The sequence below is a fragment of the Onychomys torridus genome, chromosome 8, assembly GCF_903995425.1.
Source record: "Onychomys torridus chromosome 8, mOncTor1.1, whole genome shotgun sequence".
Classification (NCBI taxonomy): Eukaryota; Metazoa; Chordata; class Mammalia; order Rodentia; family Cricetidae; genus Onychomys; species Onychomys torridus.
In genome coordinates, this window is record NC_050450.1 from 22,106,728 (window position 1) to 22,133,767 (window position 27,040).

Here is a 27,040-nt window from a genome sequence, read left to right on the forward strand (position 1 = left end):
GCCAATTACTTTATACGGTCCTCTTGTGTATTCATTTGTCTGAATGCATGTATTTATGTCTGTAATAAGTAAGGAGATGTTTGAATAAAATACTTTTCTAAAAATAAAGTTGGCAAAAATGGATGATTTTTTTTTCTTTTTTACTTTTCTGGAAATACATAAAGTACCTAGTAATCTTCTTAAATGGCATTGACACGGCAGCCAATTCCAGAATTACTTTTTCTAATAATCTTTGAGGAGTGGTAAAACAGTCCAACCAAAGGGGCGGATTTCTCCGGCATCTAAGTTCTCCTCCCACCTGTGGAGGGCTGCTGGGTGCGATGCTGAAGTACAGGCCCTTCCCCTTGCCGGCAGTGTGAGGGTTAGACGGGTGGTCTCCCAGGTCAAGGGCACCATGAGTCAACACTGAAAGGAGAGTCTTGGCTCTGTACCCACCAGCCCACATTCTGTCACCAGGTGCCATGAGGACTTGGTACAGTAGCTGGTATCCAGTTCTTCAAGGTCTACTCCCTTCCCGGGGACACTGCTGCAGGGATGGGGGGAAGGCCATTTTAAATGCTCTTCGGTTGCATTTGCAGGGCCAATACTCCAGACCACACATGTAACCCACTAATGCTATCCAAGCAGCCATTTTGCCAAAGCAGGGATGGGATTACCTCGGAAGAGGAGCTGTCTACTTAGGAAAATCACACTCTACACGACTTCATTTGATTCCTCACTCCTCACTTGGTTCCTCCTTACAGATTTTGGCTGGAAATTTATTCAGTTTTGTGGTAGCATAGGCATTAGACTCAGAACTGAGCCCAAGTCTGGCCCTGCTGTTTAACCCATGGCATTTGCCTTTATGTCCTCAGATTTAAAGTAGGGACTGCAACAGGTGATGTGAAAGGGATGCTGTGAGAAATGACTTCCTAGGTACAACCAAACATCTGGATTGTGCTCGCTACATACTATGCCTTAAACATAATGTTCCCATACTGAACTGTAGCTTCCCTCTGGCCTAAGCCAATGGAACTGAATGGCTCAAGAGAGAACACCAACTCACATCTTGCTTAGAGAGGCGAAGGGGATTACTATGGTCTCCTCAAAGTTATCTAACTTCATGCAGGGTTGTAGTTGGAAAAATAACCCAGAGTAGGAAGAAGGCCAGAAAGGACCTCATCTGCTTCTCTGGGGTATTTAGCATGGATATGAACACAAAATTACAAATATATGGCCCAGCAGGAGAAGTGAAGATGTGTGATCTCTGTCTATACCCTGACAAGGGCCTGAGTCACAAGTTCAGAGCAGAGAAGATCCCACCCAATCCCTCTGGGACACGAAGCAGTCACTGAAGAGATGTTCTCCTGCTGGCTGTTCCTGCTCTACTGTTTGCTGAAGTCAAACAAGCCCAGTGCTGGGTTACAGTGGGCACTTTCCTGCTAAGACAGTGAGTGCCCACTTAAAGTGAAGAACACTACAGAAAACTGAACTTGTGGCCTTAATTTATGGCTAACACATGAAATGGTTAAACATCTAAACTATAACAGATGGTTCACTTCCAAGGACCTTGTTTTTGAAAACATACTGAACGCTAAGCTGGGAAATTCCAGGAAGGGCTGTGGCTGGGGGTTTTCAGGTCACACAGGCAAAGTCTGAGGCATCACCATTTTTACCCAGGAGTAAGCAGTGCCTGATGAGTTTTCTCGCCATCGTTTATGGAGTCTTCTGCTAGGCGCTCAGCACACTGCCAGGCACTTGCATATGTCTCTATTCTCAACTAACCCTGGAAGAGCATTATCTATCTTGCACTTGTATACACTAAGGGCCTGAGGTCCCAGGGAATTCACTTGGTCAAGGTGCTGCTAGGATGTAAAGGCTAATTCAGGTCATATGCAAAGGTCTGCCTGAATTGACAGTGCCAGCCTGTGGCCACCACCCCTCCGGCTGTTCTGAGGCTCAGAGCACCTGGCAGTGACTGGCTCTTCCTGCAGATCTCTAGAAGACTGACAGGGAAGCCTCACTCTCCCCTCAGTGGCCACCTGGACGTGTCACCCTTGTCTGCTCTAGTGGCTTCTGGCTGCTGAGTCATGTAGATGTTGAAGTCCCGGGATTGAAATACAAGGCGTGGCTTCTGAAACATTTTCAGCAAATCTTCTGCTTCCCACCCAAAATGTTTACAAATTTAGTTAATATATTCACAGACTGTGAAAGTGAACAAATAGCAAACTTAGGAATATCTCTGGAAATTGATACAAAGAACATTTCATGGAAAATAATGATTCTCCTCCCACTGAGAGTATCTTAATTTAAATTAACACCATAGAAATCAGTACACTAGGCTCATTTTCTCTAGGTTAGAATATTTCCTATAAAGTAAACGTTTCCATGGCTAACACTTGAGCATGCTAATACTGTACCTAACACATATTCTATAAAGTTGTAAGAAATAGATGAAACAAAACAAAACATAACTAAGATTCCCATTTTGTCCCTATTTGTATCCCACAGAAATACCAGTCCTGAGAGGATATGTGCTTGTCCTGCAGGGACCAGATTCTCAGGCTACTTAGGGAACTCCATCTCTTTCCTCCCTGCCCCTTGCCCCTTGCTAGTGAGGCAAGTGGAAAAGAGGCTTTATCCTCTGCTTAACACAGAGGAGGGCTAACGAAGCCAGGGCACGGAGTGAGAGAGCAGAGAGCAGCCCTGGCCCTAGCCCTCGACAGCTGAAGGGAGACCGAAAAAGACAAGCAAGGGTCCGGTGCTGGGCAGGCTGCTTTGTGTGTTGATCCACACCCCAGCCCAGCTACACGGTCCTGACTGCGGCAATGCACTAGTGGTGTTCTGAGGAACAGCTAATAATAAATGCAGCCAACTCTTAAGAGCTACCCTGCGCCTGGGGAATGCACCAGCCTTTCAGAAGGCCAGTGAGAGAGGAGAGGAAGACGGACCTTACCAGTAACACAAATAATAAACAAAACGAAACAAAGCAAACCATCCCACTCCACACAGCCACCTGAATAACGCATAGGATTTGAGAAAGTAGTGACATTTCCTTGTCTCCAAAGCAGTTCTCCAGAGCACCTGTCCCAGTCAGAGGTTCAGGGTCGGGGAGACAGAACACAGCTGAAGGTGGATATACTTCCAGGTTTTCAGAGCACTGGAGGAAGGGAATTTCTGTCATTACTGAGTGCTGTTCCGAGGCCACATGCACAGCAGATATTGAAATGTGATCCTGCTCAAATTAGATACTAGACGTCTTTAGGGAAGGAGAATCAATTGCTCCTTCATCTGCCATCTTCCTTTGTGATATTAGTAGATGTTATAAAAAATGAACAGAGTGGATAAATACGCACATTATATTTTTCTATCCCTCCAGATTAACTGAGGCCTATTATCTAAGTTACATTAAATTTAAAATATCTGTACGTTTCAAGCAATCTCTACAGGCTGATATTATTTTTGCAGTCTCATAATTGAAGTATTTAGCATTTAAAATGAAAAACAATTGGATGAAATATGAGATGAGGTGAGGCTCCTCTTCTGAAGAACAAGCCTTCAATCAATTATGGGTGGCCCGGCTCCCGGGAGGCTATCTGGGAGTCCTGTCAACGTGGCCTTTACACAGCATTAGCTTTCATCGAAAGTTGGGGGAAAGTGCCTTAAAGTCACCTCAGGCCCAGTAAGTTCAGCTTTGGTCACAGAAGAGCAGCACTTGCTCACACAGAAACCGACAGTGCTCTCTCCTCAGGCCCCTCACAGAAAGCTGAGGGATGCTTTTGCTCTAAGTGATGAATTGTCTAGAATATTTAAAAACTCTTGCATTGGATGTAAAGTCTAAGGAAAAACACAACACAGCTTTGCTGTTCTTTCAATTTTCTCCATTACTAACTTGGTCTCTACTTCTCAAAACGTTCATTTTAATCATGGCTTATTGGGGAAAGAATTACCTGCCAGTCTCCTAGCTTATGAGAAGGTCAAGTAAGAATGAAACTTCAGGATTAATTAATTGAGAGTACTGCATGCAATGTGTCTATTCTGAATACTATAGCACACATCACAAGGAAAACAGTTTTATTTTCCAGGGTTGAAATAAATTATAATAAATTATTCATTTCAATGGCAGAGATGTACTGGAGAGCAACAGCAAGAAAATTGACTACACTACACTGTGAGTCTCAATCCTGAATCTTCATTATCCATCCGAAACTTTTTACATGTAGTAAATCATATTTCAAGTGGCTGCAGATCTCATAAAGCAGCTTGCTACATTAAACCAGAAAACCCGGGGTACTGGAGGCTGCTGGCTTGCCACTCAGCACTATTTGGGTCTAGGTCTCTCTCTCTCTCCTCTTCCTCCCTCTCTCTCTCTCTCTCTCTCTCTCTCTCTCTCTCTCTCTCTCTCTCTCACACACACACACACACACACACACACACACACACACACACACCCCTTGCCAACATCAATTTGATGTTAAATTGAGCATCACCTGTCAAAAACAGCATCTAAATGTACTGTGGGTGGGAATATTGGGAAGACCTGTGTCATTTTCCTTAGTTTTCCTTCAAGTGACCTTCAAGTGATAGAAGTACTTAGTTGGGTGACTAACACGGAAGCACCTTTGAGAACCTCTAATGGCAGCTTGAGAGACTAGTGAAGGACTGTATGCCACACCTGGCCCCCAAGGCCAACCTATATGCCCAGGACAGGTGGCAGCTGAGTACAAATTCTGAAAGCTGCCTCCCCCAGAAGCACGGACACATTCAGGAGAGGAAACAAAATGGGAAAGCCTCCAGGACACAGCAAGCATTTGGCATGTTTAAAGAACGAACAGCCCTTGTATAGAAGGCTCAGGGTGGCATGAAATAGAGCTGAGGGTGAGGAGGAGACCCTGGCCCAGGCCCAAGCTATTTAAGACCTTTTGTGCCATGCTAACTACAGATATGAGTTTGGGCCAGTACACAGAGAGTGGCTGTCAGATGGGGCCTGCCATTGAGAGCAGTAATGACAAGGCTGTGGAGAAAGGGACTGGGGGCAGGTGCAGACAGCTGCCAGGTAGCAGCTTAGCTTCTGGAGAACTCACTGGAGAGACAGTGAGGCTGAAGAAGATTGCAACAGAAACCAGGATGACTCTTCCCAGTCAAAGCATTCCTCCTAAGAAAGAAAACTGGAAGCCCAAACCACAGGTAGATTCAGAACTTTAAGAACAGGTGCCCAGATTCAAGACTCTCAATAGAGAGAAGTGGTTGCCAGACAATGACTGAAATGATGCTTCTTATGAGGGGACGATGTTTACTTCAACCACACAAATCACTAATTGGGAACAAGCAGCCATGAAACAGCCTGCCAATCGGCACAAGCGTACAGGGCCATGAGGACAGAAGTGCTGACTTGGGTCACTCAAAATCAAAGGGAGTGAGGAAAAGCATGCTACTTTGCTGCTCAGTCACCACAGCATGACCCAATGAGTATCATATTTCACAACAGAACAACATATGCACGATGGCATAAGGGCCTCCCTGTAGTCACCATCCTATAGGAGGAAGCTCAAAATTTCATTGCACCTCATCTGATGGTACATTCTCCCTATTTCCTGAAGACATTGGGTTAGATGGCCCCAAAGATTTTCACTCACCAGTGAAGGATTATGTCACTTATTTTAAAAATGTTTTCGTATGGGGAAAATGTGTTTAAAGCATTTTCTCCTTAAGCGTTAGCCTAGTCTTTACATTGAAACCACAGTGGGGCATTCTGCTTTTTCAGACTAGAGGTCCTCCCCCAATTATATTTTGAAATTAAAATACAATTATGTAATTTCCCCCTTCCCTTTCCTTCCTCCAACCTGTCCCATGTAGTCTCCTTGTTGCTCTGTCTCAAATTCATGGATGCTTTTTCTTTGTACACACACACACACACACACACACACATACACACACACACACACACACACACACACACACACACACACCCCTACCTAAATATATAAACACAACCTGCTTAGTCCATATAATGTTACTTGTATGTATATGCTTTCAGGGCTGACCACGTGGTACTAGAAAACCAGCTGAGGGCTCTTCCCTGAGGAGATTATTTCTTCTGCCCTCAGCATTCCTTGCTCTCCGTATAGCGTTGGATCCCTGTGAGATTTTGGCTTTCCATGTTAGCATGTGTACTGGTGTCATCCTGCATTTCCTAGAAATGTCAAGGAGGTTACATCCATGAAGTCTCAACAACATGGCTTCCAAAACAAGACATGAACAAGGAGGGCTTTTATTCACAGTTGTCTAAATGGCATTGACTGTACTAGCCCAGAGACCCCCCGGGAAACTGCTTAAAGATGCTGAGAACTGGGAGCTTTTTCCCTCAGTAAATACATGGGCCCAAGGCATGAGAGACCAAGAGTGGGTAACAGAACTTCCTTCATGATCTACTCCAACATTTGCTGACACCATAGCTTGACCAGGCTCTGAAACAGGTCCCGGGGATGGAGGTGAACAAGCCAGCGTCAGTTCTCACAGACTTGCATCCCAGTAGGGGAGGATTCCCAACTCTGCTGGGATGGGGGTGGGGGTGGGAGTGGGGGGGGGGGCAGGGAGGGAGGCTTCAGAGAAGGGCCATTTGATCTGCTCTAGAGAACAAGCATTCTGACAGGCTGTCAAGGGAGAAGGGAGAAGGAGAGCAAAGGTGTGCAGGAGCGCGGGGAAATAACATACTCTGTGGACTGTACAAGGAGTTAGGAGAGGCTGCTAACCGAGGCAGGGGTTGCACCTGGTGAAGGACCCAGTGGTGTCTGCCAGAGAAAGCAGATCTCCATCCTGCAGGAAAATGAGTGTCATCTCTCTGGCAGTGATGCAGTATGAAGTCTGGCATAACCACTGCAGCTGCAGCTGCTGCTGCTTTCTTCCTGTTCAGAGACAGCGAGGCCACAGCCAGAGGTCACTTGGTTGGCTTCTGTGCCCCGGTTAGGACACTGCTCATCATCTCCTGCTCTGCTGGCTCTGGTGCCAGTGCTCTGAGGAAGGGCACCTGACATTGTTTCACTTGGCCCACAGCACACAACCTAATAGTGTCCCCTGTCAGGAATGGTTCTTCTTGTCAGGAAGCTTTTTATTGACGTTCAACCTTCATCTTCCCTTTCTTAATATTATCCCATTATGCCAATACTCCATTGTGCCATGCTAAGTAATTCCCCTTCCTCCTGGCATTTACATCTTCCAAGTATTTATAGACTTATCAAATGCCCCATTTAGTTGTCACTTAGGCAAGCTATACATATTTAGCTTCTTTAATCTGGCCCCATAAGCCAGCCCTTCCATTCTCCTAAATCACTTGAGTTACTTCCCTCCAGATTTCTGTCAATTTGTCTCCTGCCTCTCTCTAATGCAGGGGAGCTGAGGAGAGCATTGCGGGGGTGGGGGGGAGTGGAAGCCTTTCTTCCTCTGTGGGATAAGAGCACATTATGTACCTGGAATGGAACTTCTAGTTTCCAAAACAGCCTGGGCCTCTGTAGGGATGGATGATGGTTCCTTCATCTCTATAGGCCACCACCAGCATGCACATTATCACCATTTAATTACTATCTTCTTAACACTTGATGAAAACATGCTGCACACACTGCAGACCTACTGTATACCAGGTATTATTTTACAGAACTTTTCTTCTTTTTCCTTTCCTTTTTATTTCCCATACTTAATCACTGCCCAAAGAACTACCAGCCTCTTATGTGTCAAACACTTCTGGTCAGAGTTGAAGAAGATGTTCTATTAGTTAGCTTCCTATCACTGTCATCAAACTGCTTTGATGAGCAATGGTTTATTTTGGCTCATGGTTCCAGAGGGCTCAGGCAATGGTGTCTTGGTCTCAGGGCCTGGGCAGAACACCATGTGGTTCAGTAGGTTCCTATCTTACAGTGGTCAGGAAACAGAGAGACAGGGATCAGCCGGGCATAAGACACACCCAAGGACCAGCTGCTTGTGACCTATTTCCTGCAGTTAGGTCTTACCTGCTTAATTTCCAAGAACCCCTAAAATAGTGATGCCATTTGGGAATAAGTAGTGAGAACATGGCCCTGTGGAGGCCATTTCATAGTCAACCATAACAGGCCTTGAGGAGCTCATGTATTTATTAATCTCTTATCGTCCACCCACCAAGCTGTTCCTTCTAATCTTGGAGAAATCATCCTGAGTGCACTTATCTCCAATTGCTGCTGAGTGGAAGTGCTGTGTCCATCTGAACTACGAGGCCACGTTAAGTATGAGCATTAACAGAGCTCCTGCTCTGGGCGTTCCTTATGGTGATTGGCCTTGAGGCCACTTCTCTTCAAGTCTGGTGCTGTCTATTGCCATCTTTCATGGTGGTGGGTTAGTTCACATTCCTAACTCACAGCACCATCAGGAAGTATGTACTGAGGTATTTTTCTTATCTTTGGTACCCATGTCCTGGTGATGTAGGGCACTGAGGGAATGATGGGATAGGAGAGACTCTAAGATTGTGAGTCTTGGGCCACATGAGTGGCTGGCCAACTGATCCTAGAAACCAATTCAAATATCCTAGGAATTCTCCTCTGTAGAGTGGTGTGATTCTCAAAGAGGAAAATGATTCCAAGGACACATGGTATGCAAGTCCTCATTAAATAGAGCATTTTCAAAGAAAGGCATTACATGAAGATGGAATTTCAGGAGCCTAAGACCACTCAGTATATCCCCCAAGCATGACAAGGGATACAGAATTCATGGCAAGAGTTCTTATGGGTTGCATGAGCACATGGGACGAAATTAACTCATGAAAGGTGGTCAGACTGCAGACAAACAAGCCTTCCTTTACATATTATATAAACTTGGCTCCATCAATGGCTGCTGCTGGTTGAACTGCCTCAGAATTACCAAGCAAATGATTATGAAGTGATATACTTTGGGAATCACAGAAAAACTTGCAAGTGTCTGAAAGTCAGTAATCTTTGAAAAACAAGTATGTCGCCACTGGGTCAACCCTCACATTCCCAAAACTCTGTTTTCTTTCAAGAAACTCCAAGGCTTCTCATTCCTTTTCACACTGCCACCTAGAGAAATAAAGGCAGGAGAAATCTCATCTGTCTCCCCTGGACAAGGGTGGATGGGTAAGAAGAAATGCTAGGAAGGAATGGCAGGTTAAGGGCCCAGGAAGCTTTTTTTGTAGTCAAAACTGGATGAGATCTAGGGACAAGCAATTCTTCCCTATTATCTAGACCAGTGGTCCTCAACTTTCCTAATACTGCGACCCTTTAATATAGTCCCTCATGTTATGGTGATCCTCAATCATAAAACTATTTTCGTTGTTACTTTATAACTGTAATTTTGCTACTTCTATGAATTTTAATCTGTGTGTTTTCTGATGGTCTTATAGGTGACCCCTGTGAAAGGGTTGTTTGACCCCCAAGAGGGGCTGAGAGCCACAGGTTGAGAACCACTAATTTATATCTATCATTTTAATAAAATACTTAAGGAAAGCTACTTATAAAGAAAAGGGGATTATTCAACTTTTTGTGTTGGAGGTTTTTAGCCCTAGACTGGGTTCTACTGGTCAAGCCTCTGAAGAAAGCCTAATGGTGGATGGTGCTACTTAGTAGGCACACCCAGAGGAGGGATCACATCTCAAGCAGAAAGCAGAGAGGGAAGACCAGACTTTCCCCAAACTGCTTCATGGGTCAGATGATCTAACGCCCTTCTTTCATTATCACCTCCCTGGAACCAAGTTTCTAGTGACACAAACCTGTGTGGAGACACAAATACCTCACCACGCATCAGGCATCACTATAGCTGTGCAGCTTTGAATGAGTTATTTCAAGTTTGAGTTTCTGCACACTTCTCCCAAAGTTTACTTCTGGTGTGCCAATACTTTCAGGTTTAAAGAATCCATACCCATTACTATTGCTATGAGATTTCAATAGATTTTAGATGCGACAGTAGTGTATTAGTGAGAAGAGTTACTATGGTATTTAATTCTTGCCACTACAAAGAGATGCCTAAAATATGGAGGAGGAATAGGTGAAGAAGAGTTATGTTGGGCCAAGAATCAAACCTATACTATCTCATCCCTTCACTCACAACAGTGTGCCTTTGAGAATGCTTATCAGAAAGAATCCGAAAAGAGCAAAGCATACAGGTACACCTGTAGACCTTGATAATCTGCCTGATGTCATAGACTTGAAAATAAAATGGTCTTATAAAAGAAGTCTCAGGCTGGGGCTAGAGAGATGGCTCAGAGGTTAAGAGCACTGACTGCTCTTCCAGAGTTCAATTCCCAGCAACCACATTGTGGCTCACAACTATCTGTAATGAGATCTGGCACCTTCTTCTGTATACATAATCAATCAATCAATCAATCAATCAATCAATCAATCAATCTTATTTAAAAAAAGAAGTCTCAGGCTTAGAATCACATAGAAAGGATGTTTATAAATAGCAGGTGTTTCTCAAGGGCAATCAGTAACATCAAACCAAGGTTAGTGGTAGTTGTGCATCAAACATGAAGTCACATTATTGGTTGAATATCTTGTATTAGGTGAGTCTATAGTCATTGGCTCATTGGGTGCTCATAAGTATAGTGAGGAACTGTTTTAGCTATGACCTTGAAGCACCACTCCTAGTGAGGTAGCAGGTAACTGTTACATCTACCTATGACCTCCTCGAAGTATATGCTGCCTGGGATGCACATATTTGAATGCACTCTCTTCCCTCCCTCGTGGTTTTGGATGCTGAGACTGACCAGGCACATCTTGGAAGATCAGTGTGGGAAATAGCTTGGCTTTCCTGGACCCTACAATAAATAACTGTTCTATAGTGAGTTACCCCGTAATAAACTCCCTTGCTCATAGACTCCATGGATTTGTCACATTACATTAGTATCTATCTAAGCCAAGAAAGTTCATATGTGAGGATAGAGAGCTCTAAAAGACCTCAGGTCTACAATGTATTCTTTCCGACTAGGCAAAAAAGTCAGGCCTCTCTAGATAAGACATGGCAGCCACTGGGCTCTCCCTCCATCGCTGTCCTTCCACCACAGCTGTTGGGCCTTTCGTTTGAGGACCTCTTAGAGTACCTGCTTCCTTCTCTCCCTACAGACCAGCCATTGCTCTAAGCACATGGCAAGGAATGTGTGCTTTGGCTTTTTCATAAGTGTTCAACCTATGTGAGACTTAAAGGCTAACTATCATCTAAGTGCTGGATTCTAAATCTATGAAGGAAGAACTGGGGATGGAGCTCAGTAGTAGAGAACTTGCTTAGCATGTATGAGGCTCTGGTGCTGTGAATACATGCTGCTCTCATTAGTTAATAAATAAAGTTGTTTGGCTAATGGCAAGGCAGAATAAGGTTAGGCCTCACATTCAAACTGGAGATGGAGATGAAGAAGGGTGGAGTCAGGAGACACTGTGAGCTGCCACCAGGAGAAGCAAGATGTGAGACAACAGGTAATGCCACAAAGCCACATGGCAATGCACAGATTAATAGAAATGGACTGAGTTAAGTTGTAAGAGCTAGCTATTGAGAAGCCTGAGCCATTAGGCCATACAGTTTGTAACTAATATAAGCCTCTGTGTGTTTACTTGGGGCTGAGTGGCTGTGGGACCAGGTGGGATACAGGAAAACGTCCAGCTACACTCTGGGTTTGATTCTAGCAGTGCAAACAAAACCACCAAACCCAGTAAAGAAGATAAGTAACACAGATGGAGCCAAGTGTTGATACTTTACGATGCACATCTTAATTCCAGAACTCAGGAGGCAGAGGCAGAGGCAGATAGATCTCTGTGAGTTCGAGGTCAGCTTGGTCTACAGAGTGAGTTCCACAAAAGTCAGGGCCACAGAGATAAACCCTGTCTCAAAAAACACAAAACACCAAACAAAAAAACAGACAGAAAGAAGTCCTCAGCTCAGTTGGGGGCTGTGCTGTTTTTCCAGGGTGAGAGCACAAGCTCTGCTGTTTATTAGCTGCAGACACTTCACAGAGTCTCAACACCAACATTTAGACTATAAAATGGTCATACAAGTACTTTAGTGTTATGAGGTTTAAATAGAAGCATGTTTGCAAACCCACATTTCAATACACATGCCCAGCATTTGTGTGTGTCTGTCTCACACTCAGCACAGAATCTGATGAGTTTGAGACGCTCCTTTCACAGTGACTTCTTAGTCCCAGCGACCACACAGAACAACAGGGTTTTGGTAGGGTGATAACAAGGCCAGGTCCTCAAGCAGAGATCAGAAGGCTATACTTTGGGAGTAAGGAGATGATTTTAGGTACAACCTTTGTATTTCAGAGAAACATTGCCCAGAGCGGGAAGATCACACTCATATAAAAACGTGGTGTACAGTTTTCTTTGTGAAATATATATGAACGCTGCTATTTGTGTTCTCTTATCACAAAACACACTTGCTCTCCACAGTACTTTCACTTTATGAGAAGCCTTAAAACAAACAACAAAGACGAAAAATCACTGTCAGTCAACAGAAAAAGCTATCCCTTTTGAAGAGTTTGTTTAAAACCTTTCCAGAGTTTGTATCAGTACTTAACCTATGGAAAGTCTCTACAGTGACTTATTTTTTGCAGAGGCTTAAAAAAGGATACAGTTACTGAGTTCTTTCTGTTTTAGTTTACAGATAGCCAATTATGCACATCACTACCAATGAAGAGGATAAAAACCATCTCATTTGCCAGAATAGGGTAAGAGACTATTGTATAGCTTGTCTAATTATTACTGGGCTAAGTCTGTATAAAGCCACATGTTTCCCCGTACAAAATATTCTCTATCTGCTCTACATGAATGTGAAAAAAAAGAAATGTCTGCTGTCGGCTTTTCACAACTCCTTTACTATCCTGAGAACATTCGCTGTAGACCGATAGCAGAAATGACTGTGCTAAACTGTAGATAAAAGAACGATGACAGATTGCAGTCACTTTAATTCATAAAGAAAACATTTGGAGCCCCTGGGAATGTCAAAGCCAGCCACTGGCACCCAATGACTTCATGCTACAGCACAAGAGACATCATCTTTTCTCAGTTTAAAGACAAAGGCTAATGGACATGTGGCTGTCCTGTGTATTCCAATTCTTCTTTATGAAATCTGACTGTTTTTCTTTTTCCTTCCTTTCTTCCTTTTTTAAAAGAGGATTGAAAAAAACCATAATTCTTGGAAAGCATAATTCCCCTATTCTATAAACACACAAACAAAACTGTAAAATGACATCATTCTGCTTTCATTTAATTACTCTTGAAATGCTTTCTATTTAATATTCATTACTCCAAAGCTAATTTAAAAGAGAAAGAGATGTGACTTATTCAAAAAGATGTACTGTCATTCACAGCAATAGTTATCTAATATAAGAAGTTAATAAAGCAGATTAATCTACAAGTCCCTTTAAGCCATTCTGGAGTTTTGAACAACTGCCTCTTTGACCTTTCACCTTCACGCTGTGCACCAGTAGCAGGTGCCAGCTGTACAGAAATTATGGCTGCTGTGTTTGGAAGCAAAATCTTTTCTTACTTTGCTTCTGACCAGCAGCTGACCCTGTAGGAGTGATTGTTTCTGGTGCCGGCCTAAAGGCTACATAAACCAGTAGCAGATAAACAAAAGGCTACATACACCAGCTGCCTTGCCTAAGGGTACCATCCTGGGCTGACACCTCTACTCCTTCTCCAGCATCCCAAATTGCTCCTTTTTTGCTTCCACACATGCATTTCATCCTTGTTATTTTGTGTGAGGAGGAGTAAGGCAAAAAGACCCCTCCCAACAACTCAACCCCCCTTTTGAACTTGACTTTTGAGTATTCCATGTCAAACTGTGCCATTATAATGCTAATATAGGCCTGATTTAGCAACTTTAATAAGAGGCTAAACCCTCTTATAATTAGATAATAAAATTTTATTATGTATTTTAATATTAAAAGTCTTAAAATCAAACTCTTCAAATCATATACTGGTACAAAACTAAGGCACTTAAATCTCATTGCCTCAGAAAACAAGAACCTGCAAACACATTGTGGCTTATTTTTCATTCTCTGAAATGTAAACATGGAATTCCTATGTGGTGCAGTGAAAGCTCCAACACTCTTAATTATGTGCAGGGAAGAATGAATCTATTCGAGTATGAAGCACACTGTACCATTTCCAGCAACAGCATGAGATGGTTTTGACAGTTATTTCGTGGATACAAATTACACAAGTATAAAAACAATCCCCATAATGATTAAATGCAGTTATGTACATAGGAGAATACCAGTGCAAATGGTAACATATTTAAATGGTTTTCCTTCATTAAAAAAATTATATATGATATTAAACCATCAATCACTGCAGAGGCACAGGAGTTTACATGTACTGTCACTGGCTGAAATAAATGACTTGGAGACTGAATTCTGGCTCGCTCAATATGGTCTCTTTGCTGTTGCTTAGTCACCCAACTCTCTGCTGGCTTGGGCTACATCTGGTGGATTCCATCCTTTCAATTAATAAGGCAAGTTATGCTATCAATGGATTGTATTCTTCCACTGTGCTTAGAGGTGAGAACACATGTCCTCATGGGGTGGAAATCCTTTCTGTTCTGTTAACTTGAGCAATACTGGCAGAGGTTTTTTTTTTTTTCTCTGATCCATGTGTAGACTAGACATTTTTCCTGGAGTTTTAGAAGTGCCATTTTATATTGAGATATAATCTTAGCATTACCATCTGGCTTATTCTATAGTAGCAATTTATGACCACAATAGGTGTAGAGCTAAAATCATGTCTATAGACTATGATTTTGAAAATTATTATTTTGGGTATTTACTTTAGAGACATCCACAGACCACTGCAAGGAATCAGGCTGTGTTGAGACGCCTGGAAAAATGCCAAGATGTAGGAGATCTTTGAGAGAAAATGAGGTGCACCATAAAAATGCATTATATAAGTTACATTAATATGATGTCTATGTTGCAGCTCAAATGGTTATCCAACAAATATACCTACAATAAAAATCAAAGTAGCAGACACACTTAAGAAAAAGATTAAGACAGTTGCCATTTTTCTAAAAGGACACATGATTTGTTCTAAAATATCACTTTAATAAAACTATCCATCCATCCATTCATGCACATGCACACCATAGCACATGTGTGAAGATCAGAAGACAATCTGTGGAAGCTGATTCTTTCCTCCACCATGTGGGTTCCAGGGATGAAAGAACCTTTACCCCCTGAGCCATCTCATGGGCCTCTTACTTTTCTATTTTCAAAATTAGAAACATGGGCTTTAATAATTTGTCTTTGCTCACAATGTTTTCTGTGTATATGTGTGAGTGTGCATCTGTGTCATAAACCAGAGATCAAATTTGGGTATTATTATTGAGGTGTTAACTAGCCTGCTTTTGAGATAGGGTCTTTCTTGGCTTGGAACTGGCCAAATAGGTTGGGCTGGCTGGACAGTGAGCCCCAGGGACCTGCCTGTCTTTCTCCTCCAGTGCTGGGTTACAAGTATGAGGCAAGACAAGCACTTACTGACTGAGCCATCTCCCAGCCTGAGTTCTTCATTCTTAAGAGGTTTATTCTCTCTTGGACTGAAATAACTATTTGATTAGTCTATGTACACAGGTGTTTTGCCTACATTATGTGTCTGTGTACCATGAACATTCAGTGTCCACAGAGGCTAGAAGATCCTCTAGATCTATTAGATTTGGAATCAGAGTTCCTAATGGTTGTGAGCAGCCATGTGGCTACTAAGACTTAAACCTAGGTCCTCTGAAAGAACAGCCAGTGCTCTTAAACTTGGAGGGTCTGTGTCTCTCCAGCGGCCCTGGGGACTTTTATTGCCTTGTTACCTAGACAGGTTTAGACCTGACCTTACATATTTTTATTTCATCTTTAGCAGTTAGATATCTCTCTCTCTCTCTCTCTCTCTCTCTCTCTCTCTCTCTCTCTCACACTCACACACACACACACACACACACACACACACACGAGAGAGAGAGAGAGAGAGAGAGAGAGAGAGAGAGAGAGAGAGAGAGAGAGAGAGAGATATTGATTCTTGACTTTTGCCTCAAACAAACCTGGTTATTTTTAAAATAACAAAAAAAGCAAAATAAGAAGATAAGGAAAACCAAAACAAAATACATTAAAAAACAACTAACAAAATATACTCCAAAAATCTGGTAAAAGGCCAGCAAAAGTAGTGTTGCAGGTCAGAGCTATGAGCAATAGGGAGTCCCACACTGGCGCTCTCAGTCCTGGGACTCCTTAGGGTCACACACTCCACACTCACACACATGGCCCACTCACTCTTCCGATGTTTTTGTTGTTGTTGTTGTTTTATTTTTAATTTGTAGTCAGTGGGCAACATTAAAAAAATTCAAATTCTGAATTACTTTAGGACACATTTCAATGTGTCTGAGCCAGGAGGTGGTGGCGCACACTTTTAGTCCCAGCACTTGGGAGGCCGAGGCAGGTGGATCTCTATGAGTTCAAGGCCAGCCTGGTCTACAGAGCGAGTTCCAGGAGTAGCCAGGGCTAAACAGAGAAACCTTGTCTTGAAAAATCAAAAATAAATAAAATAAAATTCTGACGTGTCTAGCAAGACAGTGATTGGCTGTGTTTTGGATGTGCTGAGGCCACCCCCTTTAGACAGGTGTGTTCTCAGCTGTAGGTTTCTTTCCTGTCTTCATTAATACTTCCCACTTGGCCTGAGAGGTACCCTAGCTTGTGATATTTGAAGTGATGGCTAACCTTTTCAAACTGAGTACATCTATATCAACTAAAACCCAAACAGCTGGACATATCTGTCAGGGTTTTTTCTTGACTGGGTCATTTGAGGCCTGAAGACCTGCCATAGATCTGGGCCACAACCTTCTGATGGCAGCCTGTATAAAAGGACATGGAAGAAGGAAGCCCTCATTCTCACTGGAATGTTCATCCATCTCACTGCTGAGGCATTCCTTCCTTGGGGTTTCAACATGTGTTACAGACCTGCTGAGATATTCAGCCTCGCAGAATGAAGAACTATTGGATTCTGGGCCTTTCTGTAGGGAGACAGCTATTGTTGAGCTAGCCAGACCACAGTCTGTAAGCCATTCTAATAGATCCCATTTTAACGTACATAGATTCATTCTATCAGTTCTGTTCCTCTAGAGCAACAGTTCTCAACCTTCCTAATGCTGCTGCCCTTTAATATAGTCCTTCATATTGTGGTGATCTCCAAGTATAAAATTATTTTTGTTGCTACTTCATAAATGTAATTTTGCTACTGTTCTGAATTGTATGTAAATATCCATGGTTTTCAGAAGTTTTAGGAGATCTCCAAAGGGGTTGTGACCCACAGGTTGAGAACCACTGGTCTAGAGAAATCTGACTAATACACTTGATAATGGTCAGGAATGGCATATAGAGGCTCAAAGCAACCAGGTATTAGATCCAGAGCTTAAAAATGGCTCGTGGTATCACTGGTAAAAGGTTCCTTGAGAAGAAAGGCTTTACCACTAAGAGGAAACTGGCATTCTATATCAAATCCATTTGAGATTAAGGATGAGACAGAGATGTGATGGGATAAGGGAATGTTACATGGCACATTTACCTTTGTGACCAGGTGCCATCTGGATAGTCTCCTAGAGACACCAGGTTAAAGGAAACACCACAAAGTAGGCCGGGGAGATGCTCAGTGTTCAAGAACATTGACTGTTCTTTCAGAGGTTCCAGGTTTGATTCCCAACATCCACCTGGCAGCTCACAACATTCTGCAACCCCAATTCCAGGGAATCTCATACCTTCTTCTGGCCTCCACAGGCACCAGGCATGCAAGTGGTACACAGGCATATATGAAGGCAAACATGCCTATATGCATGAAAATAAAAAAGATTAAAGAAAAAATGAAACTTCAAAAACAACCTCAAAGATGACTAGGGAAAAGTCACAAAGAGCATCATGAGGTAATCACACTATCAGACTCTGATTTCCTCAAGGAAATGTCCTTCCAAATGTTACATCCTCATCACCTACCTACAGAATTAGTGAGTAGGGTTGGGTGTACAACAGAAGGGAGGGGAAGCTCAGCTCTGTCTCAGACATGAGAAGGGCTACCTGAATTCTGTTCCTAGCACCCATGTCAGGTGGCTCACAACCACCCATCATTCAGCTCCAAGGGATCCAATGCACTCTTTTGGCCTCCACAGGAACTGCATCATGTGCAAACACACACACACACACACACACACACACACACACACACACACACACACGTATACTTAATTTTTTTTTTTTAAAGATGAGCATTCTGAATCATTCTACCTTGTGATGACCCAGTGGAACTCACAATGTTCAACTTGCCTTATTAATAGTTTTCAAAACACAATATAATATACTTCTCTTGATTAGAAGCCATCAAATGAGGGAGCAGATAGCTTTGTGGGTAAGTACATAAACTCTGGAGTTAAAGAGACTTTCATTAAAATTTTAGTTCTTCAGAAAGGGGAGCAGTGGGTGTAGGAGAGGAAAGGAGAGCAATGGGGGGGGGCAACATGATGAACACACATTATATAAATGTATGAAAATGTCATAATGAAACCCATTACTAGGTATAACCAATATATACAAAAAGGGGAAAAAAGACAAAATAGAGGACTGAATGGCTTAGTTCTTCAGCGTTCAGACCATGATTTTAGGAAAGACTAGACCTTTTTCTGCCTCAGTTTCTGCATCTGTGAAAGGATACTGCTAATTCTCTCACAGAGATACTTGATGATTATGTCTGACACCGTGGACACATGAACTGAAGGCAGTGCCCACATACAGTGAGGTCTCACACCTTACCAGTATTGTTTTTTCCTGAAAGAACACAGTACATACATGGATTTCTGTGACGAGGACTAGGAGGATGGCAACACATGTGAAAACAACTGTCACAGAATCTGAGCACCTCTCTTCCACTCTCTGTGTCTAATGACACACCTTAGCTTCCTTTCAGTCCTTCGGCCAATTATGAATGTGCTTTCAGCCTGTTCTGGTATCAGTCTACTGCTATGTTTTCAGTAACGAAGTTGTAAAGCAACCATCCCAAACTAGTTGGTCAAATGGAGGGTCCCCTTTTCAATGTAAGGATCATGAGAAATAATTTCATTTGTAGAGTTTTCTCAGAGCCAGAAGCAAGGAAAGAAAGATGCAGGATGAAGGAACAGAGGATGAAGATGAGGTCAAAAGCATAGGAGCTTACTAAAACTACAAGGACAGGAAAAGTAGGCACAGAGAGGAGCTGAGTGGGCTCTGAGAAAACTCTACATTCATTAATATTAAAAAATCATGGCTAATTATTTTTAAAGAGTTAAATAAGAAATGTATTTCATTTGCTTAAGTGTTTCTGCTAAGGTTCCACAGGCCAAAGCTTCAACAGCAGTTAAGTATGGGTTGGCACTTTCTCTATTTAGTATTAAGGAATGGAATCTTAAGTATGAAAGATGTCTTGTGTAGTATGTCAAAATGTTGAGCAATATCATTTCAGTCTAAACACAGAGATGAAAAAAGAGCAGATGATTTCCCTTTTGCTATAATTCACTTTGGGATACATGTCATGAAGAGCACTATACAAAAGCAATTTTCATTGATTGACTGGCTGATTGAGGAAAAGGGTGAATGTTCTTTTAGCTTATGTTCATACCGAAGTATGATTTTTATAGCTCCTGACAGCTCTTTACAATTTCTAGTTAAATGGCATGCTAACAAACAAACAAACAAACAAATAAATGAAATAAAAAAGAAGAGAGGAAGAGAAAGTCTTAATTAGAATTTCTCTGCATTTTTAGTAGAGCTGACTTGAGCCAAATAGCTAGTTAGACTCCGACCAGGTAAGTATCACTCTGGTTCTCCTATGCTCTGTATTTGGACATAATTATGATTGCAGCTACCTCATCAACACACTAACTGCACAATCCACTCAGCAACAGAGGCAGTCCACAGGTACTGCTCTTTTTCTGTACAAGGTGCTACTCTCTCTAGAACTTTCAAGGAGGTTCTGATGCAGTTTCACATCAGTGCCCTTATCATTACAAAAAGAATTCTTTATGTCTGTAAAATGGCCCTTTGATTCTGCAAACCCTCACCTAATTTGGGCATAGCTTTTGTCTTTTCATGTATCTGAATGAATGTTGATCTCCTGGTTATGAATGCAAATATATAACATGTCCAGTAACAAAACTGAAAAAAAAAATCATATATAAACATTGTCTCCAAATTCCTGCAGCAGATCACTCTCACCCATTACTAATCAGTGGTGATTAGCAATCCGACCACTGCTACTACTGGTCATCTCTTTATAAGTTTTTAGTTTATTCTCCTAGTGACATAAAAATACTTGAGGAATTCTTCTCCCTTAATTTATGCAAACTGGGTTTTTCTCAGATGTTAGGTTGAAGGAATACTTGAGAGGCAGCAATTCTTACCTCAGACTCACTTAAATTCAATGACTCTTCATATGGGATAAATTTTAGTCCTTGCAAAGTTACATCTGTTCACAAACTGTGGAAGATCCATAGTCACATGACAGGTCATAGTAAATGCACTTCCAGGTGAGAGGCACACACGTGACAAGGCCTGTGAGGGAGCTGGGAACCCTTCACCCAGGGTCATTCTTTATCTGCAGAAGCTTGAGGTCACGTTTGCAGTTTGGAATTGACACTCTCCATGCAATTACGCTTCTAGTCAAATATGGCCAGGGTGGGAGGAAAACAGTTCAAACCAGTAAATAATTGCAGTATCATTGCATCAGTTTAGTTTAAAGAGCTGACAAGCCCTCTCTAAACTCCTGGCACAATTAGTCATTAGGGTCTAGTTTTTCAGCACTGTTAAGCAATTTGTAACCCATTCCTCTTAATAGGGTTAGGCATTACTTAACGACACAGATGCCTTGAAAACTGAAACCTCAAGTTATGAAGCAGCAACCTTGTTCATTACCTTCTGTGACAGGCAAATCATCTATAAAAACAGCATTTAATGGGCAACCAATGAATAATCAATGGCTCACTTTTCATCTGAGTGTGAAAATGAGAATAATCTAATACAAGCCCCTCTGGTAAGAGTCTGAATCTTTGCTCTGCCACTCTCCAGGGCTGATTTATAAGGTCCTGGAAAGCTGGTGTAAACAGATGATCAATGGGCCCATCCCTGCTCATAATAACCCCCAACTGGCCCACTCCCTCTTTTCCAGGTCCATCCCTTCAGGCTATTAGCTCTGTCCGGCTAATTCTTCCCACTGCTCCTGCCTGCTGCTTTTACTCTGGCCATCCGTTCAGTCCAGCAGACTCAGAAGTAATTTTATACGCAGCAGAGAGCGGGTGGAATTGATTTTTCACTCAGTGCTCAGTTCCCATCTGAATAATTATCAATTTTACTGCCTCATAAAGGGAAGAGTCAAAATTTCAAATCAATTCAAAAGAGCTTTTGAGACGACAGAAACTGTGCATAAGAATAGAGGTCAAAGTTGTCAGTGACCTAAGGAGATGATGTCAGATATTACTATACCCAATAGTTGACATCAGAGGCACTCAAGATGATACAACCTAGTGCTAATGCAAATCATATTTATGCTGACTACCAGAGACCAGTCATTAATATTTAAAATGTTATCTGAAAGCTTACATCCCAAATAAATAGAATGTATTCCACTGCTTAATAAAGATATATCACTACTTAGTCATATGCTATAAAGTGAAAGATTACCAAGTCTTATTAACACACAGAAATGACTTAAACCAACAAACTCATGTTGATTCTGAGTAAAGACACACTGGTTCATCTCCTGCATGGTCTTATTACTAGCTTGTAACCTACTGATTTTTACTAAAAATTTCAACCAACTTATAAGTGACTGCTCAAAGCTGATGAGACAATACTGTGATGATGACTGACTGCTAGCAGGAATGACTTGGTGGTAGTCTTGTCCTTTGTCCTGGTAGGCAGGGCCATGAATACATGATTACATGCTGTAAGTCAGTGGTCCTCAGCTTTCTCTATGCAAAACACATATGCTATGGATATCGCTCTGTACAAATAAAATGCTGTTTGGCCAGTGGCTAGGCAGGAAGTATAGGTGGGACAAGAGAGAAGAGGATTCTGGGAAGTAGAAGGCTGGAGGGAGACACCGCCAGCCGCCGCCATGAAAAGCAACATGTAAAGACACTGGTAAGCTGCAAGCCATGTGGCAAAGTATAGACTAACAGAAATGGGTTAATTTAAGATAAAAAAGGTAGATAACAAGTAGCCTGCCATGGCCATACAGTTTGTAAGCAATATAAGTCTCTGTGTGCTTTCTTGGTTGGGTCTGAGCGACTGTGGGACTGGTGGGTGAGAGAGATTTGTCCTTACTGGGCCAGGCAGAAAAACTCTTAACTACACACATAGGCCTGCAGTGTTCTCCCACCTGTCCATCAGTGACTTGCAGGAGGAACTGTTTGAGAGAAGTGCATCCTAACCATGACAGAGTGTGTATTTTGCACAGGCATCCAGGTGACTCTGAGATACCTTGAGAAGCAATGGCTTGAGTTTTAAGGATGTTGGCTTTGGTGCTAAACAGACCTTGGTTCAAATTCCAATTCTATTACTTTCTAGCAAATCTTGAGGCACCCAGAATATTGATCTGTAAAACTGGGGATGATACTAGCTACATTTCTAGGCTGTTGTGGAGTCTAAATAAGACTTTTTAAAATAGTCCTCCCCTTCTGGATCAGTCTCTATTATTACTACGTTAATAGATTGTCACATAACTGATTAACTATATCTATAAATCTTAGTTGTCCTTGCATTTTGCACACAATAAATGAAACAGACCATTCAGATCTTTAAAAGCTCTACACCTCTAGCCCCACCAAAAGCCAGTCACTACTGGTACAGGTTCAAGTATGCTATAACCCTCATGTTCTATGCATGGAGAAGACTGAGGCTCACTGACTTAGAGCACACCATCACTGAAGGTAACAGATACTCATGGGTGAATTAGAAATTACACTGACCAGATCCTCAAGGAGTTCTTTTCTTTTCTTTTTTTTTTTTTTTTTTTTTTTAAACATTACCAACTAGTGAGTAGTTTCAGGATCAGAGCAACTAGTTATTGGTCTGGAGTAATTAGTCCTTTGCTAGTTACTCAAAATATGAATGAATGACACTCATGCAATTGTTCCTGGAATGCAACTAGTTAACTGAAATGTCACCACAAATAAGACTTTCATAATTTCATTTTGATCCTAGTAAAACCATTATATTCAGGAAGGAAACCTCTTCCACAGACTTCCCATTCCATTCTCATCATGTTCATTTGCAATGAGATAGTCCTACTGACTCAGACGACATTGTTCACTAATGACAATATAGTCAGAGAGACTATAACATAGAACTTTTGCAAGTCAGACTATTATGGATATACCCTGGGCAACAAAACAAAACAAAACAAAACAAAACAAAAAAACCCTGAAAAAGGTATACATATATTCCCCAAATTTTGTGGAAGTACAAACATCAATCATAGTGATGGTCTATCTGGTCTATCTGTAAAATGGCTTTATTTTCTTTGGAATATTCCTGGCATATATCTTCATTTCTTATGTATGTTGTTTCTCAGATTGGCAGAAGTGAGTTACTTAAAACAATTATAAACTTGGCCTTGGCCTGTGTTGGCCAATTAGAAAACACAACCAGGGGCAGGAGAGATGGCTCAACAGTTAAGATAAGTTAACAATGGCTGCTCTTCTAGAGGTCCTGAGTTCAATTCCCAGCAACCACATGGTGACTCACAACCATTTATAATGGGATCCAATTCCCATTTCTGGCATGCAGGTGTACATGCAGACAGGGCACTCATACACATAAAATACATGAAAAAAAAATAAATCTTTTTAAAACACAACTGAAAACAAATTGCTGCATTCTTACATATTAATTGACCGTTTGGAACACTGGCTAATGTCTGAAGTATGTGTCTCTCGTAATCTTACGCTGGAACAACTGCTAATTACACTTTCATGAATGGACAGTTCCTGGCAAGGTGTCTGCATGGAGCAGGAGCTGGTACATGACTGCCCCAGCAGCCATGTCCTTACTGCACACTTGAGAGCTGTCCAAGGGTCCACGGAGGAAGTCTGATTTCTAATCCACTTTCCTCATGCCTCAGGAGAACTATCCCTTCTGAATTCTGCAGTGCCATAAACAGCATTGGGATTTTTATGGACAGGTAACACTGAAGCCAGTGTACTCTGTACTGTCAGGGAAAGTATCAAGGGGAGTTACTGCTAAACACCTTGACAAACATTTATGTAAGTTCAGGGACCAGAACAGCTTCTGGGAAACACGTTAATCAAAGTTACCTGCTGCAGCACATCCGGGTTTCGTTGCATAAAGTGTAACAGTCTCTGACCAGCCTGCACAGACTCCCTGCATTGAAGTGGCTTCTTGCCCTCTTTTGCTATGTGCTTGAAGAGGTAGGTGACCATGTAGTCTAAACTTGTACAGCAGCTGGAGGAGACGACTGTATCTGGACAAACAAGAACAATTCATTCCCATTACTGATCTGTTTGTTCATTTGATTATTGTCTCCATTAAAAAGTTAAGATTTCAAAGCACTTCAGTGAAACTCTAAATCCTTGAGAGAAGGGGTTTGGCTTTTTTCTTTACACCCTGTGTCTATTACAGGGCCCGGCATAGAGAAACACTAGCAAGAAAATGATTCCTGGTCTGAATTGGACAGAATTCCCCATTTGGGACTTGAACAACCTCTGTTCAATTTGACTGGTTATTAAGCATCTACTTAGTGAAAAGTACTTCAGGGAAATGGCTCCAAAGGGGAGATAGGTGCAAATCCTGCCCTGGGGTCAAAGAGCTCCTGGCTTTCCACAGAGGTCAACGCAGTATGAAACAATATATGAAGGAGTCACACAGTCACATACTGCTGCTGGTGTGTGTGTGCGTGTGCATGCACACTCAATCATATGCTAACTCGTTTTTTGGGGCAAAATTTTCTGAAGCTGAACCTGAAGCTTATTGTTAGCAAAGCCCAGGGACCTCTCTACACCCACCTTCCCAAGCTGGATTTCAGTGATGTGTACCATGCCTGGCTTCTCAGAGGGGAGCTGGGTCCCGCACTCAGCAGTACTTCATCAACTGAGCTATCCCCCAGCCCTATCTGCTGCATTTTGAGGGAAAGATCATGTTTTAATGGTGGTCAAAGTGAGTTGGATGAAGGACATGGCCTGAGCTAGCTTGGAAAAGTTATTCCCGTGTGATACAAAGAGGAAGATTTTTCAGGTAGAGAATAACAAGAGTTGAGAACATGGAGAGAAGCCTGGATTTTGGAGCCGGACAGCTCTGGTTTCAAATCCCATCTTTCCCCCTTGTACTGTTATTTTGGAAGTACTGTTTTACTTCCCTCATCATTTGGAAACTACTCCGCAGAGTTGACTGAGGAAAAGGACTTCATCAGTAAATAGCTGGAATGTAGGAAGGGCTTACTACATGTTAGTGACATCATCAAATGTCTTATATGGATGATTGTTTTTAATCTTTTTTTTTTTTTTTCAAGATGGGGTTTCTCTAAGTAACAGTCCTAGCTGTCCTGGAACTCACTCTGTAGACTAGGCTGATCTTGAATACACGGAGATCTGCCTGCTTCTACCTCCTGAGTGCGGGGATTAAAGGTGTGTGGTGCTATAGCACGAATCTTAAAAGTTCTTACTAATAAAAACAAACCTGATGCCAGGTATTGGGGGGAATGCTGGAAGATCAGAGAAGCAGAACAAGCCACAGCTATCTCACCTCGCCAATTACTCAGCTGATCCTGTTTCCTCAGACTGGAAGCCTCTGAGTCCTCATCCAAATAGGTCTCAGCTAAACTGTTGCTAGAAGCCTAAAAGCTTAACCAGCTCTAGTTCCTGGTCCTCACGCCTTAAATACCTTTCTGCTTTCTGCCATCACTTCCTGGGATTAAAGGCATGAGTCACCATGCTTGGCTGTTTCCAGTGTGGCTTTGAACTCACAGAGATCTGGATGGATCTCTGCCTCCAGAAGGATAGGATTAAAGGTGTGAGTGCCACCATTTTCTGGCCTCTGTATCTAGTGGCTGTTCTGTTCTCTGGTTTATTAGGGTGCACAATATTTTGGGGAATACAATATCACCACAGTGGTGCCATCACTGCCCTTGTTTTTAACCTTTATCAGTCCTGTAATATTCTCATTTTATAGGTGAAGCTTAGAGATTTAAGTGACCTGTCCAAGGACACTCTAAGATCAGGTTGGACAGTAAATAAAGAGTTGAACCATGAATGTGTACTGTCAATAACTACATTAAAACCAAGTATTAAGTAAAAATATATACAAGTGTCAAATGTTTTTAAAATAATGGGGGTGGTGTTGGCTCTGTGGTAGAGTACTTCTTTTTTTTTTGAGCTGAGGATCGAACCCAGGGCCTTGCGCTTGCTAGGAAAGCACTCTACCACTGAGCTAAATCCCCAACCGGTAGAGTACTTCTATATTACATGACCCTCTGGAGGTTTGATCCTTGGTACCCATGAAACCAAACCAACAACCCCACAGTCGGAACTCAAACTGCCATTACTCCTGGGCTGTCACTCACAGTAAATAGGAGGATCAGACTTTGGCTTGCATGCAAGAATGTGTAGGGGAATCATGAAAGAAGGTTAACAAAGTAGGTTGGGTTCCTACATGACAGCATCCAAAACCGGGTGGAGATACATTTAATTTGAAAGTCAACAGAGATGTTACTGAAAGTTTTCTAAGCAAGTAATTGTTATGCAACCATTTATAATTTCCTTTGTACACTAAAATGATCAACTCTTTTAAGTTTTTTGTTTTTGTGGAGACAGGATCTTGCAATAACCCTGGCTGTCTTCTGACTTGCTATGCAGCCAAGAATGACCTTGAACTTCTCCTGACTCTACCTTCTTAGTGCAGTGCTGAGATTGACAGGCCCAAGCCACCATGCCTCCTAGGTAAGAACTCTACAGCTGAGCCACACCCCTAGCCTCATCTAACCTCTAACTACTGAGCATATTTTTAAAAAGAGAAAAGGCCGTGGAT

The 27,040-nt window shown here is 42.1% G+C and overlaps 1 protein-coding gene across 1 annotated transcript in view; it reads right to left on the reverse strand.

Moving 5' to 3' along the window:
- Ranbp17 (RAN binding protein 17) overlaps positions 1 to 27,040 on the reverse strand; it is a 327,894-nt gene that overhangs the window by 7,796 nt on the left and 293,058 nt on the right. Inside the window, exon 26 of the mRNA XM_036198233.1 lies at positions 24,316 to 24,482. Within this exon, the coding sequence (XP_036054126.1) occupies positions 24,316 to 24,482 (167 nt within the window). The remainder of the gene's footprint in view (positions 1 to 24,315; positions 24,483 to 27,040) is intronic.